This window comes from Jaculus jaculus, chromosome 5, assembly GCF_020740685.1.
Source record: "Jaculus jaculus isolate mJacJac1 chromosome 5, mJacJac1.mat.Y.cur, whole genome shotgun sequence".
Lineage (NCBI taxonomy): Eukaryota > Metazoa > Chordata > Mammalia > Rodentia > Dipodidae > Jaculus > Jaculus jaculus.
In genome coordinates, this window is record NC_059106.1 from 35223901 (window position 1) to 35249323 (window position 25423).

General features: G+C 38.1%; 1 protein-coding gene across 1 annotated transcript in view; it reads left to right on the forward strand.

Annotated features, from left to right (window-relative positions):
* Positions 1-25423, forward strand: part of Ccdc7 (coiled-coil domain containing 7) — a 40109-nt gene that overhangs the window by 4825 nt on the left and 9861 nt on the right. Inside the window, exons 4-9 of the mRNA XM_004659679.1 lie at positions 12320-12340; positions 12581-12613; positions 16657-16814; positions 20222-20286; positions 21411-21467; positions 24531-24606. Coding sequence (XP_004659736.1) covers positions 12320-12340; positions 12581-12613; positions 16657-16814; positions 20222-20286; positions 21411-21467; positions 24531-24606 — 410 coding nt within the window. The remainder of the gene's footprint in view (positions 1-12319; positions 12341-12580; positions 12614-16656; positions 16815-20221; positions 20287-21410; positions 21468-24530; positions 24607-25423) is intronic.

Here is a 25423-nt window from a genome sequence, read left to right on the forward strand (position 1 = left end):
CTTACATTCCCACCAACAGTGGATGAGGGTTCCTATTCCTCCACATCCTCACCAGCATTTGTTTGCATTTGATTTTGTCATGTTTGCTATCCTTACTGGAATCTCATAGTAGTTTCAATTTGCATTTCCCTGATGGTTAGGAATGATGAACATTTCCTTAGGTGTCTGTTTGCCATTTGTATTTCTTCCTCTGTGAACTGTCTCTCCAGTGCCTTGCCCCATTTTGTGAGTGGGTTGTTTGACTTTTTATTCTTTAGGTGTTTGAGTTTTTGGTAGATTCTAGAAATTACACCTTTGTCAGTTGGATGTTCAGCAAGTATTTTATCCCATTCTGTGGGTAATCTATGGGCATTGCTTATTGTATGTTTGTGAAGAAACTTTTCAGCTTCATAAGATCCCATTGGTTAGGTGATTATTTAAGATCCTGTACTACTGGGGTTTTCTTCAGGAAGTCTTTTCCCATTCCTAAATCATGGAGTGTTCCTCCTAACTTTTCTTCCAGTAGTAGCTGAGTTTCTGGTATTATATTGAGGTCTTTGATCCATTTGTACTTGATTTTGTGCATGGCAAGATGTGTGGATCAAGTTTCAATTTCCTGATATGGTCAGCCAGTTTGTCCAGCACCATTTGTTGAAGATGCTGGCTTTTCTCCAGCCTATACTGTTAGGGCCTTTGTCAAATATCAAGTAGCTGTAGTTACTTGACCAAAAGTCTGGGTCTTCAATTCTATTCCATTGGTTTATACTCCTGTTTTATGCCAGTACCATGCTGTTTTTATTACTATGGTTTTGAATATAGCTTTAGATCAGGTATGGTGATGCCACCAGAGGTATTTCTTTTGCTGAGGATATGCTTGGATATCTGAGGGCTTCTGCTTTTCCATATGAATTTTGATATCATTTTTTCTATCTCTGTGAAGAAAGATGTTAGGATTTTGATGGGAACTGCATTAAATCTGTAGATTGCCTTTGGAAAGATTGCTATTTTCACAATGTTAATTCTGCCTATCTAGGAGCATGGGAGGTCTTTCCATTTTCTTAAGTCCTTCTCAATTTCTTTTTTGAATGTTTTAATGTTTTCATTGTATAGATCTTTTACTTCCTTGGTTAATGTTATTCCAAGGTATTTTATTTTTTTGTTGCTATTGAAAATGGGACAATGTCACTTATTTCTTTCTCTGTATCTTTGTCATTTGCATAAAGAAAGGCTGCTGATTTTTGTGCATTGATTTTGTATCCTGCTACTTTGCTGAAGGAGTTTATCACCTTTAAGAGTTTTGGAATGGAGGCTCTTGGGTCTGTTACATATAGAATCATGTTGTCTACAAATAGTGCTAACTTAACTTCTTCCTTTCCAAATTGTATCCACTTTATTTCTTTCTCCTGTTCTATTGCTTGAGCTAGGACTTCCAGTACTATATTGAAGAGCTGAGGTGAGAGTGGACACCCCTGCATTGTTCCGGATCTCAGTGGGAATTCTTTTAGTCTCTCTCCATTAAGTATTATTTGGGCTTTAGGAGCTTTGTATGTAGACTTTATTGTTTTAAGATATGAACCGACCATGCTGATTCTCTCCAATGTTTTGACCATGAAATGATGTTGTATTTTGTTAAAGGCCTTTTCTGCATCTTTTGAAATGGTCATGTAGTTTTTGTGTTTAGCCTTGTTTGTGATGTATTACATTGACAGGTTTCTGTATGTTGAACCACCCCTGCATTCCTGGGATGAAGCCTACTTGATCAAGGTGGATAATGGATTTGATGTGTTGTTGAATTTGGTTTGCAAGGATTTTGTTCAGAATCTTTGCATCTAAGTTCATTAGGAAAATAGATCTGTAGATTTCTTTTCTTGAGGCATCTCTGCCTGGTTTTGGTATTAGGGTGATAGTAACTTCATAGAACGAGTTGGGGAGCTTTCCCTGTTCTCTGATTGTGTGGCATAGTTTGACAAGGACAAGTTTCAATTATTCCATGAAGGTTTGATAGAATTCAGCTGAGAAGCCATCTGCTCCTGGACTCTTCTTTTTGGGAAGAATTTTTTTTTATTACCTTTTCAATTTCAATGGGTGTGATAGGTTTGTTTAGGAGATTAATCTGCTCTGAGTTTAGCTTTGGTAGATGGTATGTGTCTAGGAATTTATTCATTTCCTCCATATTTTGCAATTTTGTGGAGTAGAGATTTTTGAAGTAAGACCTGACGATTCTCCCAAATTTATTTATGTCTGTTGTGATCTCTCCTTTTTAATTTCCAATTTTTTTTTTGTTGTTGTTTTTTTTGGTTTTTCAAGGTAGGGTCTCATTCTAGACCAGGCTGACCTGGAATTCACTATGGAGTCTCAGGGTGGCCTTGAACTCACAGCGATCCTCCTACCTCTGCCTCCCAAGTGCTGGGATTAAAGGCGTGCGCCACCACGCCTGGCAAAAACCTTTTTTTTTTTTTCTTCAGTTTTTTGAGGTAGGGTCTTTTTTGTTGTTGTTGTTTTTGTTTTACGAGGTAGGGTCTCACTCTGGCTCAAGCTGACCTGGAATTCACTATGTAGTCTCAGAGTGGCCTCGAACTCATGGTGATCCTCCTACCTCTGCCTCCCAAGTGCTGGGATTAAAGGCATGCGCCACCACGCCCGGCTTTGAGGTAGGGTCTTTAATTTCCAATTTTGTTAACTTCAAGTGCCTCAATTTTTTGCTTGATCAAATTAGCCAGGGGTTTATCAATCTTGTTTACTTTTTCAAAGAGGCAAGTCTTTATTTCATCAATTTTCTTAATTGTTTTCTTAGTTTCCAACTCATTAATTTTTGCTGTGATCTTAATTATTTTTTATGTGTGGAGCTTTTTGGGTTGGATTCTTCTTGTTTTTCCAGTGCCTTTAGGTGGATAGTTAAGTTATTGATTTGGGATCTCTCTGTCTTTGTTATGAAGGCATTTATTGCTATGAATTTGCTCCTGAGGACCACCTTCATTGTGTCCCATAAGTTTTGGTACGATGTGTTCTCGTTGTCATTCATTTTTAGAAATTTCTGAATTTCCTTTTTTATTTAATCCACTACCCATTTGTTGTCTAAAAGTGTGCTGTTCAGTTTCTAGGAGCCAGTGGGATTTTGGTGGGTGTTTTGTTGTTAATTTCTAGCAACATAGCATTGTGATCTGGTAACATGCACGGGATTATGTCAATCTTCCTAAATATGTGGAAGCAGGCTTGTGACCCAGTATGTGATCTATTTTAGAGAAGGTTCCATGGGCAGTTGAGAAGAATGTATAGTCTAAGGATTTGGGGTGGAATGTTCTATAGATGTCTTTTAGGTCTAAATGTTCTATGGTTTTGTTGAGCTCTCTCACTTCCCTGTTGAGTTTCTGTTTGGATGATCTATCTATTGCTGATAATGGTGTATTGAAGTCTCCAAGTATGATGGTGTTGGTGGTTATTTCTGTTTTATTGTTGAGTAGGTTTTGTTTTATGAACTGTGGTGCACCTGTGTTTGGTGCATAAAGATTGTTGATTGTGATACCCTCTTGCTGGATTGTTCCCTTGATCAGTAAGAAGTGGCCTTCTTGGGCTTTTTTGATTATTTTTGGTTTGAAGGCTACTTTATCCAATATTAGTATAGCTACACCTGCTTGTTTCTTATTCCCATGTGCTTGGAATATCGTTTTCAACCCTTTCACCCTGAGGAGGTGTCTGTCTTTTGTGGTGAGATGGTTTCTTGAAGACAATAGACTGAAGGGTCTAATTTTCTGATCTACCTTGTTAGCTTGTGTTTCTTGATGGGTGAATTAAGGCCATTGATATTTAGGGTAATGAATGTGAGGTTTGATTTGATCCCTGCCATATTATGTTGGTTTATGTGGTTTGGTATTTTCATGGACTTTGAAGTTTTTGTACCTTCTCTGAGTTAGGTTATTGTGATCAGCTTCTTGTAGGCACTTGAGATTGGTTATTTGCTTCTTCTGTGTGGAGAATTTCCTAATTTCCTAAAATACTCTGTGTAGGTTTGGTTTTGTGTTCATATGGTGGTAAAGATGAGTGTTGTCATGGAAGGTTTTTCTTTCACCATCTATTATGAGGGATACTTTTGCTGGGTAGAGTAGTTTGGGTTGAAGCCATAGGTTCTTAGAGTTTGTAGTGTTCCATTCCAGGTCCTTCTGGCTTTCAGGGTTTCCATTGAGGAGTCTGAAGTGATTCTGATGGGGTTACCTTTAAATGTGATGAGTTGTTTTTCCCTAGCTGCTTTTAGGACTTTCTCTTTGATGTCAATGTTTAGAGTCTTAATGACAGTATGTCTTGGAGAGTTTCTCCTTTGGTCCAATGTGTTTGCAGTTCTGTTATCTTCTTGTATCTTGATGGGGCTTTCTTTTGAGAGAGTGGGAAAGTTTTCTTCAATTAATTTGTTAAATAACTTCTCCATGCCTTTGCTCTGAATTTCTTCCCCTTCTGCTATTCCCATGATCTGAATGTTAGGACATTTCCCTCATGTTCCCTCATGTTCTGTTCATAGAAATTTTTGAACTTATTGAAATTTTTGCACTCTTGAACTATTTCTTCTGTTCCAGATCTGAGTTTCTATCCTCCACAGGGCTGACTCTATTCTTGAGAGCCTGTAAGGAGATTTGGGCTTGTTCAATTAGGTTTTCATTTTCTACTATTTTTTCTATGTATAGTTTCCATCCCTCTGTCAAGTTTAGAGTCTTATTAGTGTCTGTCATCACCCTGTATAGAAGGTTCTCTGGCTAGTTGTGAGAGCAGTGCTCATATTTAATCTACCACCTCCTCTGTAAAGGTTTATGGACCCTGGAAAATGTGATTATCTACCTTTTTGAAAGTATATTTGTATCATACAAGTAATGTTATAATTAGTGACAGTTTAAATATAAAGATGATGAAAAGAAGACAATTTGAACTACCATAATATTTCCCAGAGCTAGAAGATAGTTTTGACTCATTTAGCTTGGGTTCCTGTTTTCCCTCATCACATATTTTATTTCCTTTAAATGGATGAGACAATTCTCACTAAGCAACACACTTTTGACTCTGAAAATATGTAGTAATTTTTCATTTTCAATTTTTTTTTTTGGTTTTTCAAGGTAGAGTTTTGTTCTAGCCCAGGTTGACCTGGAATTCACTACAAAGTCTCTGGGTGGCCTCTAACTCATGGCTATCCTTGTACCTCTGCCTCCTGAGTGCTGGGATTAAAGGTGTGCGCCAACATACCCGGCTGAAGCTGATGATTTTACTTAACTATTCTTATCCTACTTCGAACATAGATTCATTATTTATATGTCAGCCATTGTAACACACATATGTCCAACTTAATTCATAATATCATATAAAAAGATATCTCTTGTCTTCAATTTAGAGAAACTAAGCCTCTTTATTTTCATGTCTTTCTGTATCACAATTCCTTATTACTGTTTAATCTCCATTACTAACTCTTGTTTTCAGTGTTACAGTTTTTGGTATAAGTGTGCTTACTACATTTTGTTTCTGTTTAACTATTAATTATTTCTCATGGTAAGTGTTACTGACATTGTTTTTCATTCATTCCTCATTAAAAACATATAACTTGATTATTGAAACAAATGTTAGCATCTATCTGTCTAGGAACTTTCTTTTGTAATGACACATGTTTTCCATATGAATGATCTTGATCTGGTTTTCTGGTCAAGTTCTTCTATATGGTTTCATTTTTTAAATTTTCAAATGGCCATTGCTTTTTTTCCCCTTATCTTTTAAAACATATTTTTATTTATTTATTTTCAAGCAGAGAGAGGGAGACAGAATGAAAGAGAGAGAGAGAGAGAGAGAGAGAGAGAGAGAGGGAGAGGAAGAGAGAGAATGGGCACACCAGGATTTCTAGCCACTCCAAATGAATTCCAGATGCATGTGCCACTTTGTGCAACTGGCTTTTCCTGGGTATTGGGGAATCGAACCTGGCTTATTAAGCTTAACAGGCAAGTGCCTTAACCACTGAGCCTTTTCTCTAGTTCTAGTCCCTGTTTTCTTCTATTTTATCAAATTTTTATTTTGCTGACTTTATTTACTTATTTAGTTATTGAGAGAGGGAGAGAGAATGAGGAAGATAGAGAGAATGGGCATAACAGGGCCTCTAGACACTGCAAATGAACTCCAGACACATCCCCTTCCTTGTGCATCTGGTTTATGTGGGTACTGGCGAACAGTGCCCCTGTCTTTAGAGTTGGTAGGCAAGCACCTTAACCACTAAACCATCTCTCTGCTCTCCAGCCCTATCAATACCTGTGTTTGTTTATTTGTTTTATTTATTTATTTTTTCAAGGTAGGGTCTTACTCTGGTCCAGGCTGACCTGGAATCAACTCTGTAGTCTCAGGGTGGCCCTGAACTCATTACCTCTGCCTCTGAGTGCTGGGATTAAAGGCGTGTGCCACCATGCCTGGCCTGTTTATTTGTTTTTTACAAGGTAGGATATCACTCTAGTTTAAGCTGACCTTGAACTCACTATGCAGTCTCAGGGTGGCCTTGAACTCACAGCAATCCTCTACCTCTGCCTTCCAAGTGTTCGGATTAAAGATGTGTGCTACCACACCAGGCTACTATGAAGACTTTAAAGATAAAATGTCTAAAGTAGATATTACTATTACTCTCAAAGGTAATACATAATTACTTTGATAAATTCAAGCCTAAAACAATAAACAGAATGAGAGGGTTTTTGTTGTTCTTTCACACTGACTGTTCTTTTGAGGTTGGCATTACATGTTAAGGGTGTGATCTTATTAGAAAATGTCTAGGCACTTTTTCTTTGTCATGTTCATCTGTCAATTCACATGGGCCATTTGGGTTGCTTTCATTTCCTGGCTGTTTGAAGTGTGCTGTGATAAACCTACTAATGCCAATATTTAAGCTATCCAGCTTTGATCTTTTGAATATACATTCAAAACTTGGATCACTGAATCATCTGTCATTCTGTTTTGAATGTTTTGGAGGACATTCAAAAGTGTTTCATGGAATGGCTGCTTCATTTTGTATTTTCATCAGCAGTGCACTTAGGTTCTAATTTTTTTACATCCTCCTCAAAATTTATTTACATACACACAAACATGAAAAGTTTGGATACACACATGATGAAGAACATGTGACTTTTGCCTTTCTGAGCTTAGGTTACCTCACTTAGTAAAATTTTTTCCAGTTACATTCATTTTAGTGCAAATTTCAGAATTTTGTTTAAGTCATTGGTTGACCTTGGCATCAAGTTGGCACATGACCAACTTTTTCTTTAATGAATTGATATTTTTATAAAAAAGTTTGCATGCATAGATTCCCTCTCCCCTGCTCCATTTCTGTTGAGGGTTTTTTTTTTGGTGTTACCGGCATTCAATGTGGGGACCAAGAGGGCTCAGTCAGTCTCTGCTGGGCTAGGAGACATATGGTGCCTCAGGCTATTCCCACCCACCCTGAGGCTTTTACAGTATTTCCTCCTCTTCATCCATGATATCCCTTGAGCATTGGTGGGCAATAGAGAGATCTGATTTAGTGTGGTCTTCTCTGTAGCATCAGGATTTTTGTTTTTATGAGGTTTGAGTGACCATAGCATCTGTTGTCATTTTCCTGGTGCTGGTTTTCAGTCTATCCATGAGAGCAGTATTCCTGTAACTGCATCTTTTGTAATAACTTTTTGGCTTAGATAGATGAGGTGGAGGTGATCATCTCCTGGTTGACAGTTGACTCTCACTTCTTTTGTGTTTTTTTTTTAAATTATTTATTTATTTATTTGAGAGTGACAGACACAGAGAGAAAGACAGATAGAGGGAGAGAGAGATAATGGGTGTGCCAGGGCTTCCAGCCTCTGCAAACGAACTCCAGATGCGTGCACCCCCTTGTGCATCTGGCTAACGTGGGACCTGGGGAACCGAGCCTCGAACCAGGGTCCTTAGGCTTCACAGGCAAGCGCTTAACTGCTAAGCCATCTCTCCAGCCCGACTTTCACTTCTTGATGTATTGATGCATTCTTGTTCTCTCCTGATGAGAATGTCTAGAGAATAACAGTTGCCCATAGATTGATTAAACAGTAGATCCTGCTAGTTACAAAGTTAATGAGCAAAGCAACAAGTATACATTTGTGCAATAGTGGCACACAGTCAATGTAGGTAACCAACTGCTCAGAGTTTTGATATGAAACCTGCTCAGTGCAGGTGAACTCATATCTTGGCTGTGAGAATCAAGCCAGTTTCCCTAGAACAGGACAGCATTAGGCTCTAGAGAGACTCTCCACTGCTCTTTAAGTAAAGAAGAATGGAGCCACTCATCAACATATCTTTCTAATGTCTAGGCTTATCTACTTTTATTCAAAGTGTTCTCATTTTCGTTTGGAGAATCTGTTCTATTTTTTCATGACTATTTGTGCTGGCAGGAATCACAGGGTCCTAGAGGGATCCCTCCAGATTTTAAAAGGAGGTCTGAAAAGCCAGGCATTTGTGGTGAGTAAGGACTCTTATGAGCAGCCACTGAGAATAAAGTGCGTGAAGCTGTGATAATTATCATATCCATCTCCTAAAATACCATTTTCTTATGATAAGAACATTGAAAGTCATTTGTTATAATTATCTTGAAGTTTGCTATGTTCACATACAGCTAGAATGTATTTGTCCTCCTAGTGGTAATTTTGCATCATTGACCAGCCTTTTCCCACACTTTTTAACCATGCCTATGACAACTACCACTCCATTTCAATTAAATTGAGATTTCTAGATGCACCATACAAGTAAAATCAAGTTGTGCTTTTCTATCCAGCTGTGGCTCCACATGGGGTCCTCCAGTTTCTATGATATACCTACTTTAAAGTGACATGATTTCCTTATTAATTGTAGTGGAGAATAAACCCTTGAGTATGACTGCTGCATTTTTCTTTATCCACTTGTATGTCGATGGACATTTTGGTTAGTCTTACCTATTGGCTTTTGTGAATTCTGTGGCAATTAATCTGAATGTGCAAACATCTCCCAAACATACTTATTTCATGTCCTGTGGATATGTAACCAGAGTAGGATTGTTGGATCATATGCAAGTTCAGTTTCTTGAGCTACTTCCGTAAGATTTATTTGATGGCTCCACCAATTTATCTTCCCCAAGCCACATGCAAGTGTTCATTTGCCCCATGGCTTCACTACCATTAGTTTACTCTTTTTTTGTAGCAGACTTTCTAAATGGAGTGAGGTGATACCTCCTTGTGGTTTTAATTTGCATTTCCATGGTGATAAGATGCTGAGCATTTTTCACACACCTCTTGCCTTCTGTGCATGTCTTGAGAACTGTCTAATGAAGTAATTTGTCCATTTTTATCTGATTAATTACATATGAGAGAGGCTTGTATTCTTGGCACCTTTGTTGAAACCAGCTGCATTTAGATTCATGCATATGCATTTGTTAAAATCACTGGTCTTTTCTGATTTTAGTAGGCATATATTATTGTCACCTGAGTTCTTTGTCAGGTAAGTTACTTATCTTCACTTCACTAGAGTAAGTTTCTCATGACTTTTCTTGTTTTTTCATTTATAACATGTTTTCCGTCAGTTCATTTTCCTCGACTGTCTTTGTTGAGTTTTACAAATGACATAAAGTGAAAACTGCTTTTAGTCTTGTCTGATAGCCCTCATGTGAGGTTTTTGTCAAACCATATGATTTTTCAAACTGATATTTGTGTTTCCATCTTCTCCAGGTTATTAGTGTGTCAATCCATATCAATATCCTGAAATAAGCAATGTAGAAGTAGCTTTGTCAAGAAGAAGCTGTGAAATTTTGGGTGCTGAATAGTGGTCCAGTTCCTCCTTTCTTTCCTTAGGGACATGCTGGGACCCGTGTGTCTTACTTGTGTAAAGCAGGGAGAGAGTCTATGAAAAATCCCTGCCCTCTTACTCAGATGCCTGCTTTCAGCTCTGCTTTGCTCTTTATCCCCACAGTGTACAGGAAATGCCAGGTCACTTGAACTGTCAGAGGCCACCTCTGCATCTAAATGAGAAAAGTGCCCACCTGCCCATGTAAGGACCCAGGAACCTATACTATACATCAATCCCATTAGCTCCCAGAGGCTTGCCAATTAGAAGTCAGGCTCTCAGCAACAACTGGGAAGTCAGCTAGTGGGTTTGTAGTTTAATTCATGACAGCATAAAGCTATGATCAGGACATGACATCCTTGTATATTCATTGTGTCCTGAGTGCAAGGCAATGTCCACTGGAAATTCTCATGCATATGTTTAAAGCTGGCTGTTTGTCTCTCTATTTTCCCTGAGTAGCCTGTCGCACAATGAATCACTATGAGACTCCTGGTTTCATGGAAGGCCTCAAAGTAATTTGGCTATATATATTACGACAGCAGATGTAAAGTTATTTTGGGACAGATTAAACTCTAAGTATAAGATAAAACAGATATTTAGAAGCAAATATGGAAGACTTTCTCCATGACCTAGAGAAAAGAACACTTACAAAACAAACTAGAAACCATAACAAGATTGATAAAATCAACTGTATTAAAATTAAAACCTGAGTCTATTATATAAAAAATTTCAAATAACCTGTTGTATGTGTATGTGGATCATTTTATAGCTGACAGAATATGATCATTATTATGATGTCTATGTATCATTAGACAAAAGATAGATCAATTTCAAATAAAAAGTTCATCAATATATCAAAATATATTCTATCTTCCAGGTAATTTAGCAATATCTACTATCCAGAGTATGTTACTAGAGCATGCTAAATTAATAAACAAAAATAAAGGGCTTGGAGATGGCTCAGTGGTCAAAGGCAATTCCTTGCAAAGCCACGTGGAGGAGAGATATGTGCAGATAGCACATGTATCTGGAGTTTATTTGCAGCCCTGTTGTGCCTATTCTCTCTGTCTGTCTGTCTGTCTGTCTCTCTCTTGCTCACTGTTACTCTCTCCATTCCTCCTTGCAAATATGTAAGGAATTTTTTTAAACCAAAGATTAAAATTATATAAAATCAAATGTTGGGTGGCTTGTAAGCAGTGTTTTCAAGACTCTCTCTTTTTCTCTCTCCCTGCTTCCCTCCTTACAAATACATAAATAAAAATGTTTTTTAAAAACAAAAATTTAAAATAAAATAAAATGTTGGATGATTTGTTAGCAGTGTTTTCTAGATCCTTCCATTGATAATACATTTTCTGTAGGCATTGGATGCATTTATGTCCCTCTCCAGACACACTGTGCTTTGAAAAACATCCCAGGGCTTACATACAGCATGCTTATCTGAAACACAAAGTTCAGATTGTCAATATTAATAAATTTTAGTTTAAACATTGTGTTGTCTACTCTTTAGTAATATTTCCATAATAGTAATAGTAAAGTCATGTTCCATTATCAACAGTCTTAAGTAAATTATTTGCTCATTATTTTGTTTATAGTTTTTTTTTTCATTGTCACTTTATAGGCATTACTTTTTGTGGGGGAGGGTGTTAAGGTCTTGCTCTAGCCCAGGCTGACCTGGAATCACTATGTACTCTCAGCTGGCCTTGAAGTCACAGCAATCCTCTTACCTCTGCCTTATGAGTGCTGGAATTAAAGATGTGTGCTAACACACCTGAAAACAGGCATTACTTTTTGTTTTGCTAGGTCAACATGTGTGCGTCTAAAACCTTCCAGTTATTTTTATCAAAATTTTAGAAAATAGAGTTGGAGAGATGTCTTAGTGGTTAAGGTACTTGCCTGCAAAGCCTAAAGACCCACGTTCAATTCCCCAGGAGCTACGTAAGCCAGATGCACCTGGTGGCACATGCGTCTGGAGTTCATTTGCAATGTCTAGAGGCCCTAGCATGCCCATTCTCTCTCTTTCTCTCTCAATCTCTCTCTCTCTCTGATTCTCTTTCTTTCAAATAAATAAATAAAAGCTAAGAACAAACATTTAAAAATTTAGAAAATATTTATTGACAATTTTGTATATGTAAGTAATGTATTTTGATCACATGTTCCATATTTCCTTGCCTTATCTCCCTCCCTCTTCCACTGAACATGCCTTCTTTCCCAAGTATCACTATTTCCATGTCTTTCTTTTTGTTGTTGCTCACTGCAATTGGTTACAGTTGCATGCATGAACATGTGGTGTATGTGTGTGATTGGATTATTTACTGGAGCATCAGTAACATACCAGTGGCTACATCACTCAAGAAAACGACTTCCACTTCCCCAACAGTAGTTAACTGCCCAGACTTCCTCAGATTTATAGTTGTATTTTAGCAATTAGTCCACCTTTGTGTTTGTAAATTGTAAGATTCAAGCAATATATCATACATTGAAATAGTCTATTTTTAAATATACTAATTAAAACTTTATTTTCCAGATTCTGGATTCTCTTTTTAAGGTATGTTCAAGGCTTGCTTAAATTTACCAAAAACCAAGGGAGGCATATATGTCAATGAGATTCCTATATTTTGAGGACACTAAGGAACTCCCAATTCACATTTGCAGTTGCATATTAAACTAGTCCCATTCTGAGCCCTGAGGTGATGACTAATACTCACAGTTGGAGGTTCACAGACACATGGATGAGACCATTTACTTCAGTGCATTAACTCTGTCTTGTTTGTTCTTTTTCATGCAGTGGTTTCAGCAACAAGTCAATCAAATAGAGGAGGTAAAATTAATTCATTGACTGTTAATAAAAATCTATACATATTTTGAGTCACTTGAAAACCAATTTGAGGTATGGATGATTATTTTTTGTTTGTTTGTTTTTTGTTTTTCAAGATAGGGTCGTACTCTAGCTCAGGCTGACCTGGAATTCACTATGTAGTCTTAGGTTGTCCTCAAACTCACAGCTATCCTCCTTCCTCTGCCTCCCAAGGGCTGGGATCAAAGGGGTGTACCACCACACCTGGCTTTTTTTTTTGTTATTTTTGATGGTGGGTCTCATTTTAGCCCAGCTGACCTGGTCCTCATTCTGTATTCTGAAGTAGCCTTTGAACTCTTTGAACTCTGCCTCTCAAATGTTGGAATTACAGGCATGTGCCACCATGCCCAGCTTAATTTTTTGACTAACTACTGGTTATAAGTAATATTTTGATTTAGGCTGAAGAAGAATTAGTAGGTAGCAAAAATATCTGACAATGATTCATATACTTATTTTCCACCATAAGCCTAGTAAGATCCAATATGTACTGAAATATTCTTTATTTGAAAGTGGCATAACAAAAATTATTATTTTTATTACAATATTTAATTGTAAATTATCTATTAATTAAAAGTGACTTTACATTTAAATATAATGTGAGTATGGAGAGAAATTGCATATATATTTTCTCTAGATTTAATATGTTATTTTTTTCTGGAACTTAAGGCATGAGTCACCATGCCTGATGCTTCTTTGATTTTTGCTTGTAGGCATGGTCAAACCCAGGGCTTAATGCATGCTAACCAAGCACTCTACCAACTGAACCACATCCCCAGGCTCAAGAGTTTGTATAGAGGGATTGGGAATATGCCTCAGCAGTTAAAGGTACTTGCTTACAAAGCCTATTGGCCCAGGTTCAGTTCCAATGCCACCCCAAAAGTGGACCAAATGTCTGGTGTTCCTTTGCAGTGGCAAGAGTCTCTGCCATGCATACACACACACACACACACACACACACACACACACACGCACACACGCACACACACTCACACACACACACACACACACACACACACTCATATGTAAATATATAAATAAATAATTTAAAAAAAATATTTATTTGAGAAAGGCTTGGTGGGTACAACTGCAAACAAACTCCAGATGCCTATGCCACTTTGTGCATTTGGTTTTATGTGGGTACTGGAGAATGGAACTCATGCCATCAGGCTTTATAAACAAGTGCCCTTAACCACAGAGCAATCCCTCCAGCCCAAATAAAAACATGTTTTTAGATGGCCATGGTCTACTCCCATCTGCTTGAAGGAGGATGTTCATCTGTCAGTGAGAGTAGTATGGCATTTAAATTGCCATTGCCTCTATAATGTCTCCTGTGTGTTGGCAGATGTGATAGTGGTGATTCATCTTGTGCTAGGCAGTCAGCTATCTTTTCTTCTTATGTTGATAGATATTGGTTCAGCCCAGTATTCACTGCCATCTGTAAAACAAAAAGCAAATTCTCCAACTAAGACTGAGAGGAGCATGTTTTAAATGGGATAAGCACATATATTTAAGAGACTTTTTAATGGTTATATCCTCTCTTATAAGCCAAAGAACAGAGGGAGCTTCTGTGTTGAATCTATGGCCTTCAATCCATAGGAATCTGACTTTGTTCTCAGTATTAGTATGAATTTCCTCCCCCTGAAATGTCTTTGTGGTGGTTTGTTCTGAATGCTAGCTTCACAGCTGATGGAGATTTGGGAATTAATGCCTTCTGGAGGCAGTGTATTGTTGGGGGCAGGCTTATGGGTGTTATAGCCAATTTCCCCATGCCAGTGTTTGGCATACTCTCCTGTTACTGTTGTCTACCTTATGTGAGCCAAGGGGTGATGTCCACCTTCTGCTTATGCCTCTGTTTTCCCCTGCCATCATGGAGGTTCCCCCTCGAGCCTGTAAGCCAAAATAAACCTCTTTTTTTTTTCTCACCAGCTGCTCTTGGTTGAGTGATTTCTACTAGCAATGAGAACCTGACTGCAACAGTAAAGTGGTACTGAGAGTGGGGTTGCTGCTAGACACCTGCCTGTGTGGCTTTGGCCTTTTGGAGCTGATTTTCCAGAGGATGTGGAAGGATTTGAAACCTTAGCCTAAGAGATGCCTTGCAGTGGTATAAGTACAGCTTGATGGACTATTCTGGTCAGAGCTGCAAGATCTGAATAAGTAAGAACTATGGACTGTGAGGTTTGTCTTATGAAGGTGAGAAAAAGCTTTGCCTGGCCTGGGCTAGCAGTTTGTATGAGGCTTACTGTTATACCTGTGTTCTGAGAAGTTGTGCAGGGTTGCTTTACATAAAAATGAACTGGTGTGAGCAGAGGAATATGGCACAGAAAAAAAAAAAATTCTTTGGGCCTAAACTGCTACCCACTCACCTGAAAATTGTTTGAGAGATAACAACTATTGATATTGGGTTATCTGACCTGCATTGGCATAACAGGAAGAATGTAGACTCTTTTGAAGGGGCCTGAATGCTCAAGAAGTGTCCTGTTCTTCAAAGTCTACTTTATTTCCCCCTTGATTAACAAATTGGCACCCTACCTGGTATTTTGGAGTATAAGAAATGCAGGAATGCACACAGTATTGAGTTTGCAATACTGTCTTGTGTTTTGTAAATGCCCATGGGGCTATGAGGATGAACCCATGGATTGCAGTGGAGACCCAGTGGAGATGCCAGGACCACGAGATGGCTGTTAAGGAGAGCTGCCAGCTCCAATGAAGTTTCTAGTACTGTGAGTAGCCTAGCTGGAGGGGCAGAATTGGAACTACAGAGACTTGTTGCTGTTTAGAATTATTGGACTTGGAGATTTGTCACTGACTAGAGTTGTTGGACTTGAAGCTACAAAGTTTGATGTTTGCCCTGGTTGTTTTAAATCTTGTATTGGCTGAATATTTCTTTGCTATGCCCAATTCCATCTTCTGCAGTGTGAATGTTTATTCTGTGCCATTATGTTTTTTTGGGGAGGGATTTTTTGGTATTATGGCTCAGTTAAAAGCCCTTAGATTATGGGGATGTATGAACATCATTGGAATTGGTTAAAAACTATGGGGATTCTTAAAGTCATACTGAATGCACTGTATTTTATTATATCATGTATCAGTTTATGGGGATCAGCATCAGAATGTGGTGGTTTGATTCAGGTGTCCCCAATAAACTTCGTTGTTCTGAATGCTAGATGCCCAGCTGATAGATATTTGGGAATTAACGCCTTCTGGAGGCAGTGGATTGTTGGGGGCAGGCTTATGGGTGTTATAGCCAGTTTCCCCATGCCAGTGCTTGTCACACTCTCCTATTACTATTGTCCACCTTATGTGGGCCAGGGGGTGATGTCCTCTCTCTGTTCATGCCTCTGTTTTCCCCTGTCATCATGGAGGCTCCCCTTGAGCCTGTAAGCCAAAATAAACCTCTCTTTTCCCTCATAATCTGCTCTTGGTTGGGTGATTTCTACCAGCAATGTGAACCTGATTGCAATAGGCCTCATGTCTAATCATCAGACAGTTGATTACCCACATAGACCTTGTTCCACGATTGCACAGATATGTACATCTTGCCTAGCTGGCTGATTCTGTAGATTGTAGGCAGCTTCACAGATATGATCTCTTCTGGCATTGAATAGTGGAGGATCCTGGACTTTACAGAAAATTGTTATCTTTTCTATAAATTATGACAGTAGGATTTTTAAAAAATTGTGTAAAATAATTAATGTATAATTATGCTTGTAAATAGTTTCACTTGCTTTTATTGTTGTTAGACTGGCTAAAATTTTTAGTATCTAGATGGAAAAAAAGTTTTGACATCCTTTTTGACATACAAGGTCCTCACTGAGCTGCTGTTGTATTAATCATTAAGTAATGTACTTGGTTACACATAAAAATTGTTTATTAATGTTTAATTATAGCTATCCATTAAAGTAATATATTATTAAGTGTTCAGATTTTAGAAGGGAATAATGACATGATTTTGAAGTATGGGAGAAAAGTGGGAATTTCTAAGTAATTGGTTAATTTTGTTATCTTAGATAAGTAAAGATCACACTGTTGTAGAAGAGGATCTTCCAACTCCTGATAAAAACATCCATTTAAGCATTGCACAGATAGTAAGGCTGATAGATAGATTCAGAGAACTGAGAAATCGCCTTAAACAGAAGACTAAAGAATCCATGATACGTAAACCCATGTAAGTGAAATGTAAGAATTGTTGAATTAAAATCAATAAGGAGCATATAATTAGCACCGAAGGTTTGGTGTTATTGCTGTGCAGAGAGCTTCTAAATCAAATCATTATGTTTAGTTGCCCTTTCTGGTTAAAAATATTAATATCCTGATATGGCATTATCCAGTGAAGTGACCACTAACCACGAGGGCTATCCAAAAAAACAATGCAGTTAGCAGTGAGGGCAGCAGTCATATTTAATCCACCACTCCCTCTGCAGTGTCCTTGGCCCAGGAAAATGTGACAGTGATGACTCAGCTTGTGGTAGGCAGTTGGCTTTCTTTTCTTGTTGAACTGATAGGTTTGGGTATTTTCTGCCATCTGTAAAAAAGCAGATTCTCTGACTGAGAGTGAGAGCAGCATGTATTGAAGGGAATATACATAGACATTCAGAAGAGTTTTTTGACAGGTATACATTCTTACTTTATATATATATATAAAAAAAAACCAACAGTGGCAGCTTCCCTCTAGGGTCTATGACCTTTGAAGCCATAGGCTCAGGACTTGGTTCTCAGTACTGGGTGTGAATTTCCGTCCACTGAGTGGACCTCAGTAGATCATCTCATAGTGTCAAAGTCAGCTTCAGGTTGCTGGGATGAACTTCCAAACCAGGCGAAGTATATGGGAAGAAGAAGATTTATTGAAGCTTAGAAATCCAGGGGAAGTGCCATAATGGTGGAAGAAGCTAGCCTGCTTTCACAGGTCCATGCAGAGAAATAGCATTGGCAGCACCACACTCCAGGAATCCTGGGCAGAGCTTCAGCACTCTACATATCTCATGCTGGAATTCCAGATTCACCACCAACACATGTTAGCGCTGGACCCCAAGACCCATCCACAGTGGTGCATCCTCCTGCCAGTGGCGAGAGATCTAAGTAGCTTTAATAAAACCAAATCTATTGGGCGATATCCATTCAAATGACCACACATAGCTTGTGGGCCACTGTTGCACAAATGTATACAACTTGCCTGGCTGTTGATTTTGTAGCTTGCAGGATCCCCTGCTCATCCACTTTATTGGTGAGCATTATTCCCCAGCAGCTCCTATAGCACTTTATAGAACTATGACAGCTAGCCAACAGGGAGCTGGCTTCCATCTCAGTTCCAGCCTGATCTCTTGATATCCTACAACTTTGAACATCCTGTGGTGTCTTTAGCAATAGGGTCTTACCATTTAGATCTTGTGGGCAAACAACTTCTTTAGCAATGGCCTGCATTGTTTTGGGGACATTATGGGCCACCCTCACCATTAGCTCACAGTGGTGGATAACCCAGCACTGGTGTGGAATTTACCAGTAAGAGCCTGTAGTTTTAGTGTTAAGCTTTCTTCACAACCTGCAGGATAATTCCAACCAGACTATTCCTTGCCCACCCCTTATTAAGAGTTATATCTTGTGATTAGCTAACCATAATAAAGGTGTCTAAGGTACTGATTATTGCTATCAATAGTTTTGTGCACATTCCCCCTCCTGCTTTCTATTATCTCAGTCCTCCCTCAAGACTCTTCTGCCTCCCATATTCTGTCCCTCCACTTTCTTGTCAAGTATCTCCCCTCTCATTTCCCTAGGCTTTCTCTCTCTTCTAGCAACATGTTTTTTATAGACTCATATTTATAGCCTTACAGTTATTGGTTTTGCATTAGCAGTACATACGGTACTCCTTGGGACTAGGGAGCCTGCTCAGTGGATAAAGGGATTGCTAGTGCACAAACCTGAGTACCTAAGTTCCTGTCCCCATAACCCATACCTAGCCAGACACCGAAGCAAGTGCATCAGTGATATCAGTGCACGTACAGCAAGATGGAAGGCAAGAACAGTAGCATTTCCTTGGAAACCTGCAGGCAAGATAGCCCGATGAGAGCATTGGTAAACAGTGAGGAACTTTGCCTCAAAAGATGTGTTAAGTGAGAGTCAACACCCAAGAATGTTCTCTGACTTCTACATATCTGTCATGGTTCATGAACAACCCCTCCCTCCCCCACACACAGCCAACATTTTAAAACATTAAAGAAGGCACTCATAGTTGGAACAGGGTGATATTTAGATGGAATAATAAGAAGAATAAGAAGAATCAGTGAAAAGAGTCAGTTCTATGAGGAGGATTAGGTATAGCCATTTGTCCTATTAGGTTTGAATAATTTCAGGAAATTTATTAATATTCATATTTGAGATTTAAGCATTGGCTTTGTTCTATGAATTTTTCTAGTAACTTTACATATATCATCTGTGAGCCTCATAACTACTTTATGAGAAGGTACCATGATACTTCACTTTTATTAGACAGATAAACTGAAGCTCACAGATCTAATGCAACTCACTCTAAGCTACACAGTAGGAAGGTGGATAAAAGTGGTTTGGACCAGGTTATCTCTGAGACTTGTATACTTAACTATTGTGCTAATGATCATGCATCAGCAAAATGAACAACTCTCATATTTCTTTTAAAATATTTAATTAATTGATTTATTTGAGAGAGATTGAGTGAGAGAGAGAGGGGATGGGAATGTCAGGGCCTTTAGTTCTCTGCAAATGAACTCCAGCTGCATATGCCTCCTTGTGCATCTGGCTTACGTGGGCACTGAGTAATCAAACCTGAGTCCTCAGGCTTTGCAGGTGAGTGCCTTAACTGATAAGACATCTCTCCTGCCCCAAATCTCATAATCTCATATTTATAATGAGTTGTTTGGTTATTTTTATTGTTAATGCTCTTGGTATGCTTAAATACATGCTTTAATTTTTTTTCTTTTTGAGGTAGGGTTTCACTCTAGCTCAGGCACACCTGGAATTCACTATTTAGTGTCAGGGTGGCCTAGAACTCATAGTAACCCTTCTGCCTCTGCTTCCCAAGTGCTGGGGTTAAAGGCATGTATCACCATGCTCAACGAAATATGCTATTAAGAAATAGAATTTATGTACTTTGGAAAGTTCATTAGAAATAATTTACTTTAGTAACTATGAAGTTTAAATGATATGTGAACTTTTCCTCCATAAAGTTCATGTGTTTTGCCCGTACCTTATTCTTTTTAAAATTTGTTTTGTTTATTTTTATTTATTTGAGAGTAATAGAGAGAGAGAGAGAGAGAGAGAGAGAGACAGACAGACAGAGAGACAGAGAGCGAGAGAGAGTGTGGGCGTGCCAGGGCTTCCAGCCACTGCAAACAAACTCCAGATGAATGCCCCCCCCTTGCGCATCTGGCTAACGTGGGTCCTGGGGAATCTAGCCTCGAATGGGGGTCCTTAGGCTTCACAGGCAAGCACTTAACAGCTAAGCCATCTCTCCAGCCCTGTACCTTGTCATTCTTATAGGATGTAATTTATAGTTTTACTACATAATATATTAAAATATTTTTGATTTATTTACACTTGGAACAGGGATAAAGACAATCTACCAGGAGCAGTGAAAAATTATGAAGCTCTAGAGAAGAAAATTGAAGGTGGTGAAATTTTATACATGTTTAAATTTATAACTTTCTTTCCATAAGCCAGTACTTTGAAACATGCAGTTTAAATATTTACAGATAAAAATATACAATGGCAAAGAAAAAAATATTTAGTAGCAAGTTTAATATTTAAATACAAGTTTCATTATGATCTTGATTCTGGAAGGATACACATTGAATACTGTAGAATGTGGTTGCTGCTCTTATGAAATCCACAAATTTCCAGTACACTTGCACATTATGAATTATTTTCCTTGGTGTAAAGCATGAATACACAGAAAGCAGTGATTTGTTCAGTCTCAAGATATTAGGAACTTTTGTTCTAAGTTAAATGATGAATAGAATTTGTTGAGTGAAAGAGGAAATTGCAGGTCACTTTAAGATGATAGCAATTAAGAAAATGTAAGTACAGAATAACACATACATTAGTATTTATAGATGATCTAGATGCTTTACTAACACCTTTTTGCATTTTTCATATGTAGCAAGGAATTTTTAAAGGTCTTTTGTAGTGAAGTGACATTGCTAGCTTTAATATGGATCAATGATTTTGACCACACTTTAGAAGCTAGATTTGGGGGCTGAGATTATGAAAGGGAAATTTCAGTGTATTTTATATATGTGATAAAATACCATTAGAACACAAGAGAAGGAAGTGGACAGGTAGAGCAAGTTTTATTTTATATAATTTCTAATATTGATGATTGGATATGAAAGAAATGCCATTTATTCTACTAATGTTATTTTCAACTGAAATGAATAATAGGATCAAGAATAAGGGGTGTAGCACACTTGTAAAGCATTTTCTTGCATGTAGTAAGCCCTAGGTTTCATCACCAGAACCATGAAAAAAAGAGGAACAACATGTATACTGAAAATGATGAATTAATAGTCAGCCATCACACATGTTCTCTCAGACACCTCAGTCAGTCTGCCTAGTCATGAGGTTCCAGCATTGGACAAAGTCAGCCATCACACGTGTTCTTTCAGATACTTCAGTCCATTTACCTGGTTGGGAGTATCCAGTATTGAAGCTATTATATTTTTAAATTTTTCCCTTTGAACTGTTCATACAATTGATACATGAAACTTGCAATGCCAGATGTGGTTCCTTGTTTCAGAATTCATAAAAGCCCACTCAGCTGAACACTCTGAAAGTGTTCCTGCTTCTGACACAGGTAAGTGGCCTTTCGTATCAGCATCACTGTGTTGATGAAATAAAGGAGACTGCTTCATTTCTATAATTTAACATAGCAATTGTTAGAGCCATTCATCTAAGCATCCTTGTGTTGATAAGGTATGGGGACTGGGTCACTTTTGTAATTTAAAATGGCAAGGGTTAGTGCAGTAACACAGATTCTTTGAAATTTGGAGCCACATAGTTCAGCTGGCAGTCAAGCAGAAGACACTGGGATTCCTAGTTATGGCTGTGTTGAAAGAGCACACTATTCTATTAGGAGGACTGCGCTCTTCCCTGAAATAAAGGTTTTGGGCTTTTGTAACATAACACTGCAATGCAACAGGTCTTGTTTATTAGACAAAGTCTCATATAGCCCAGGACATCTATGAACTGGGTATTTAGCCAAGGATCACCTTGACAGCTTGATCATCCTCACTCGATCTCCAAGCTATAGATTTAGATAATATGGCTAAATGTTTCAAAGATACTCATGCTTTGACTGCTGCTGAACACTTGGCAGTTGAAGAATACAAAATGCAGATCCGGGGCTAGAAATGTAGCTCAGAGGGCTGAGTGCCTGCCTAACCTAGGTTATTCCTAGCTACATTGTGAATTTGAGGTCATCCTGGCCTACAAAAACTCTGTTTTATCAACCAAAAACAGGGCTGGGTAACTAGCTCACTTGGTAAAGTGCTTGACACAAAAATGGGGATTTGAATTGAGATACCCAGAACCTTCATACAAGCCAGATGTGGTTGTGTATGTTTGTAATCTGAGAACCAAAGCAGCATAGACAGGAGACCTCACCTCACTCACTGGCTGGTTAGAATAACCAAGTAATGACCTCAGGGCTCAGTGAGACCCTGTCTTGAAAAATAAGATAGAGGAGCTGAGGAGATGGCTCAGCAGTTAAGAGCACTTAGAAGCTGAGGGCTTGTGACTGTCAGAGGTCAGTCACTCAATATTCATGTAAGCAGATGTGTGTGGCCACGCATGTCTGTAATTGGTAGGCTGACACCAGGGAATTGCTGGGGTTTGCAGGACAAAGCAACAGCTAAAAGAGCAGCTCTGGGTTGAGTGAGATATACTGTCTCAGATATAGGGGGATGAGGAAAATTCAAGGGCCACTTAAGTTTCATCTTTAGACTCCATGGCCTGAAACAATCTGCTCACACACATATATGTGCACACACCTGTGCATATACTATGCATCTAAATGCCAAAAATTAAAAAAAAAAAGATAGGGAGTGATCCAGGAAGATACCCGATGTCAACCTTTGGCCTTAACAAACAAATGCGTACACTCCAAACACACATACAAAAAGAATAAAACCGAAAATTAAATTGAGATTAAATTGTATGACAAGTTTCTGACTGCTAGGAACAGGAGGCAGAAATAAGTTTATAATTTACTTCTAGAGCAATGGAGGCATAATTAATGTAAGGTGCATGATGAAATTACAGGTCACCAATTGGCAGTAAGGTTTGGTTGGAAGAGTTGCTGGTACTATAGGTTCAACATTAGCATTTAGCATTACTGTGTTTAATCCATCCACAGCTGAACATTTTAAAGTTCTCAAAAGTCTTATAGAGGTTTCTGATCCAAGAAAAGTGTTTGGCGTGGAGGAGTATAAAGATACCTTGATCTTCAGCTAGTCTCTTTCTGCCCTAGGGATAAAACTGTACATTAGGATTTCTCCTCCTCCCTCCCTTCATTCTCTTAGAATCCTCTCCCTCTAATTTATACTTTCCAATGGAATCTATCCTTTAAAGCATAGTTTATTTAGATCTTGGTACTCTTATATTATTTTTTCTTGGCCATAGTTTTTGAATGTGGAATAGAAGGCATAATTGTTTGGAACTGTCATAGGTTTCCAATTTATTTCACATTTGCTTTTTACTTGTCTTTTTTATCTACTTCTTTGCCTTCTACCTTCTACCATTTATGTCACAAAGTGGAAAATATGACTTCTCTCAGAGTTTGTTGATTATTATGGAAACTTACTCTTATGTTGGTTTCTTTTAATAAGATCCCAGCCTTCCTTTCATATTATTTAATACAGCTGGAAACTTTCACAGTAAGCTACAGTATTCCTATGGTCTGTACAGCAGCAAGCAAAGCAGTCCACTGTTAACATTGTGGAGCCCTGTGGTATGCTGGGTTATAAGCATGTCACATGTACAGGACCTGTATCAAGTTTTGTCACTGGTCAAATGCATACTTATGATCCAATTTTGTCTCAATTAAATTTTGTTCTCTCTCTCTCTTTTTTTTTTTTTTCGGGTAATGTCTCAATGTAGCCTATGCTGACATGTAATTCACTATGTAGTCCAGGCTAGCCTCGAGCTCACAGAAATCCTCCTACCTCAGCCTACCAACTCAATTACATTTTTACTCAGCTACAAACAAGTAAGTTTATAATGGCTTTTTTGTCATTTTTAACATTTCATGTAGCCTCCCTTTCACCCACTCCTTTCCTTGTCCCTCACCCTTATTCCTACTTAAATCATTTCATGTCCCACGATTCCCAATTCATTTTCCTATCACATGTGTTCCAGCATTACCACAAAACCTCCTCCCCTGCCTCCCACGGACCTTTTCTAGCTTCTTGACTTCTAACAGCACTTGCTCCAACGTACACACACAAATCTAAATCTAAAAGCTAGGGTCTGCATATGAGAGAGAAATATGGCATTTGTCCTTCTGGGCCCGAGTTACCTCACTCAGTACATCTTGCAATTCCATTCATTTTCCTAAAATTTTTGGTATTTCATTCATTTATTTGCAACTATATAAAATTTCATTGTGTGTATGTTTTTCTAAATATGAAAATAGTGGATTTCTTCTCCTCAGAACTATTTGAAGGATTAGGAGAATGAAAAGCAGCATGACATCATATAAGAGAGCTATTTAGTCAATGCTAGTTATTCCAACTCATAAGTATTTTGTTATTTACTATGCATGTCACCTTCCTATCTCTTCATAGTAGGTTACTTTTCATATTTATAGCAATGAGTTAATTCAGCTATTAATAATGCCTTTGTGGATTTTTTTTAACAGATTCTCCTTATTCAGTGTGTAACAGATTTAATGTGATGATGAAAATATTTGAAAACCAGACAAATAAGTTAGAGAGGTAAGCTATTAAAATACTGCTTCTTTTCAAGTATAAAATTCAATATATATTTACTGTAAAAATATCAGAAACACACACATTAATTTTGATAAGGATGTGACATAAAGGAACTGCTTCTACATTGTTGGTGGGCATATAAATTGTATCAATCAATATGGAAGGCAGTATGTAGGCACCTAAGTATTGAAATAAAGCTACCATATGACCCATTGATGTTATTGAAGTGTAATTCCAGAGGTATGGATATCAGTATGTTGGAGAGATAAGTGCACTCCTATTCACTACAACGTTATTTACAGTAGGTAAGGTACAGTTGAGAAGTAGATTAAAAATCATCCTACATGCATACAGTGGGATTTTACTAAAGCTTTAAAGAAGGAAATGCATTCATTGCCCACAAGCTAGATGGAGCAGGAGGCCATCTTGCTAAGTTAAAGAAGCTAGACAGAACACAAAAACACTAAACATATTTGTTCATATGGGGAATGAAAAATAAACTCACAGAAGCAAAAGTGAGAATTGTGATGACAAGAATGCAGGGGGAGGTAGACAGAGGGGCTGCAGGTTAAAATGCACACACCTTTAGCTGGGCAAAATAGATAAGTTCTAGAGAGCTACCATATAGCATAATGCCTATAGTGAAAAACATTACATCCATAGCATGGGAACAGGTGTGTGTACACACTGTGGCACATAAGCCAAACCTGGCTTGCAGCTTCATTGTAAATGAGGTTGTATGACACAGTTACATTCATCATTACTATTATTTTTGGGAGAGGGTTTCACTTTGCATTCCAGGCTGGCCTGAAACTCACAA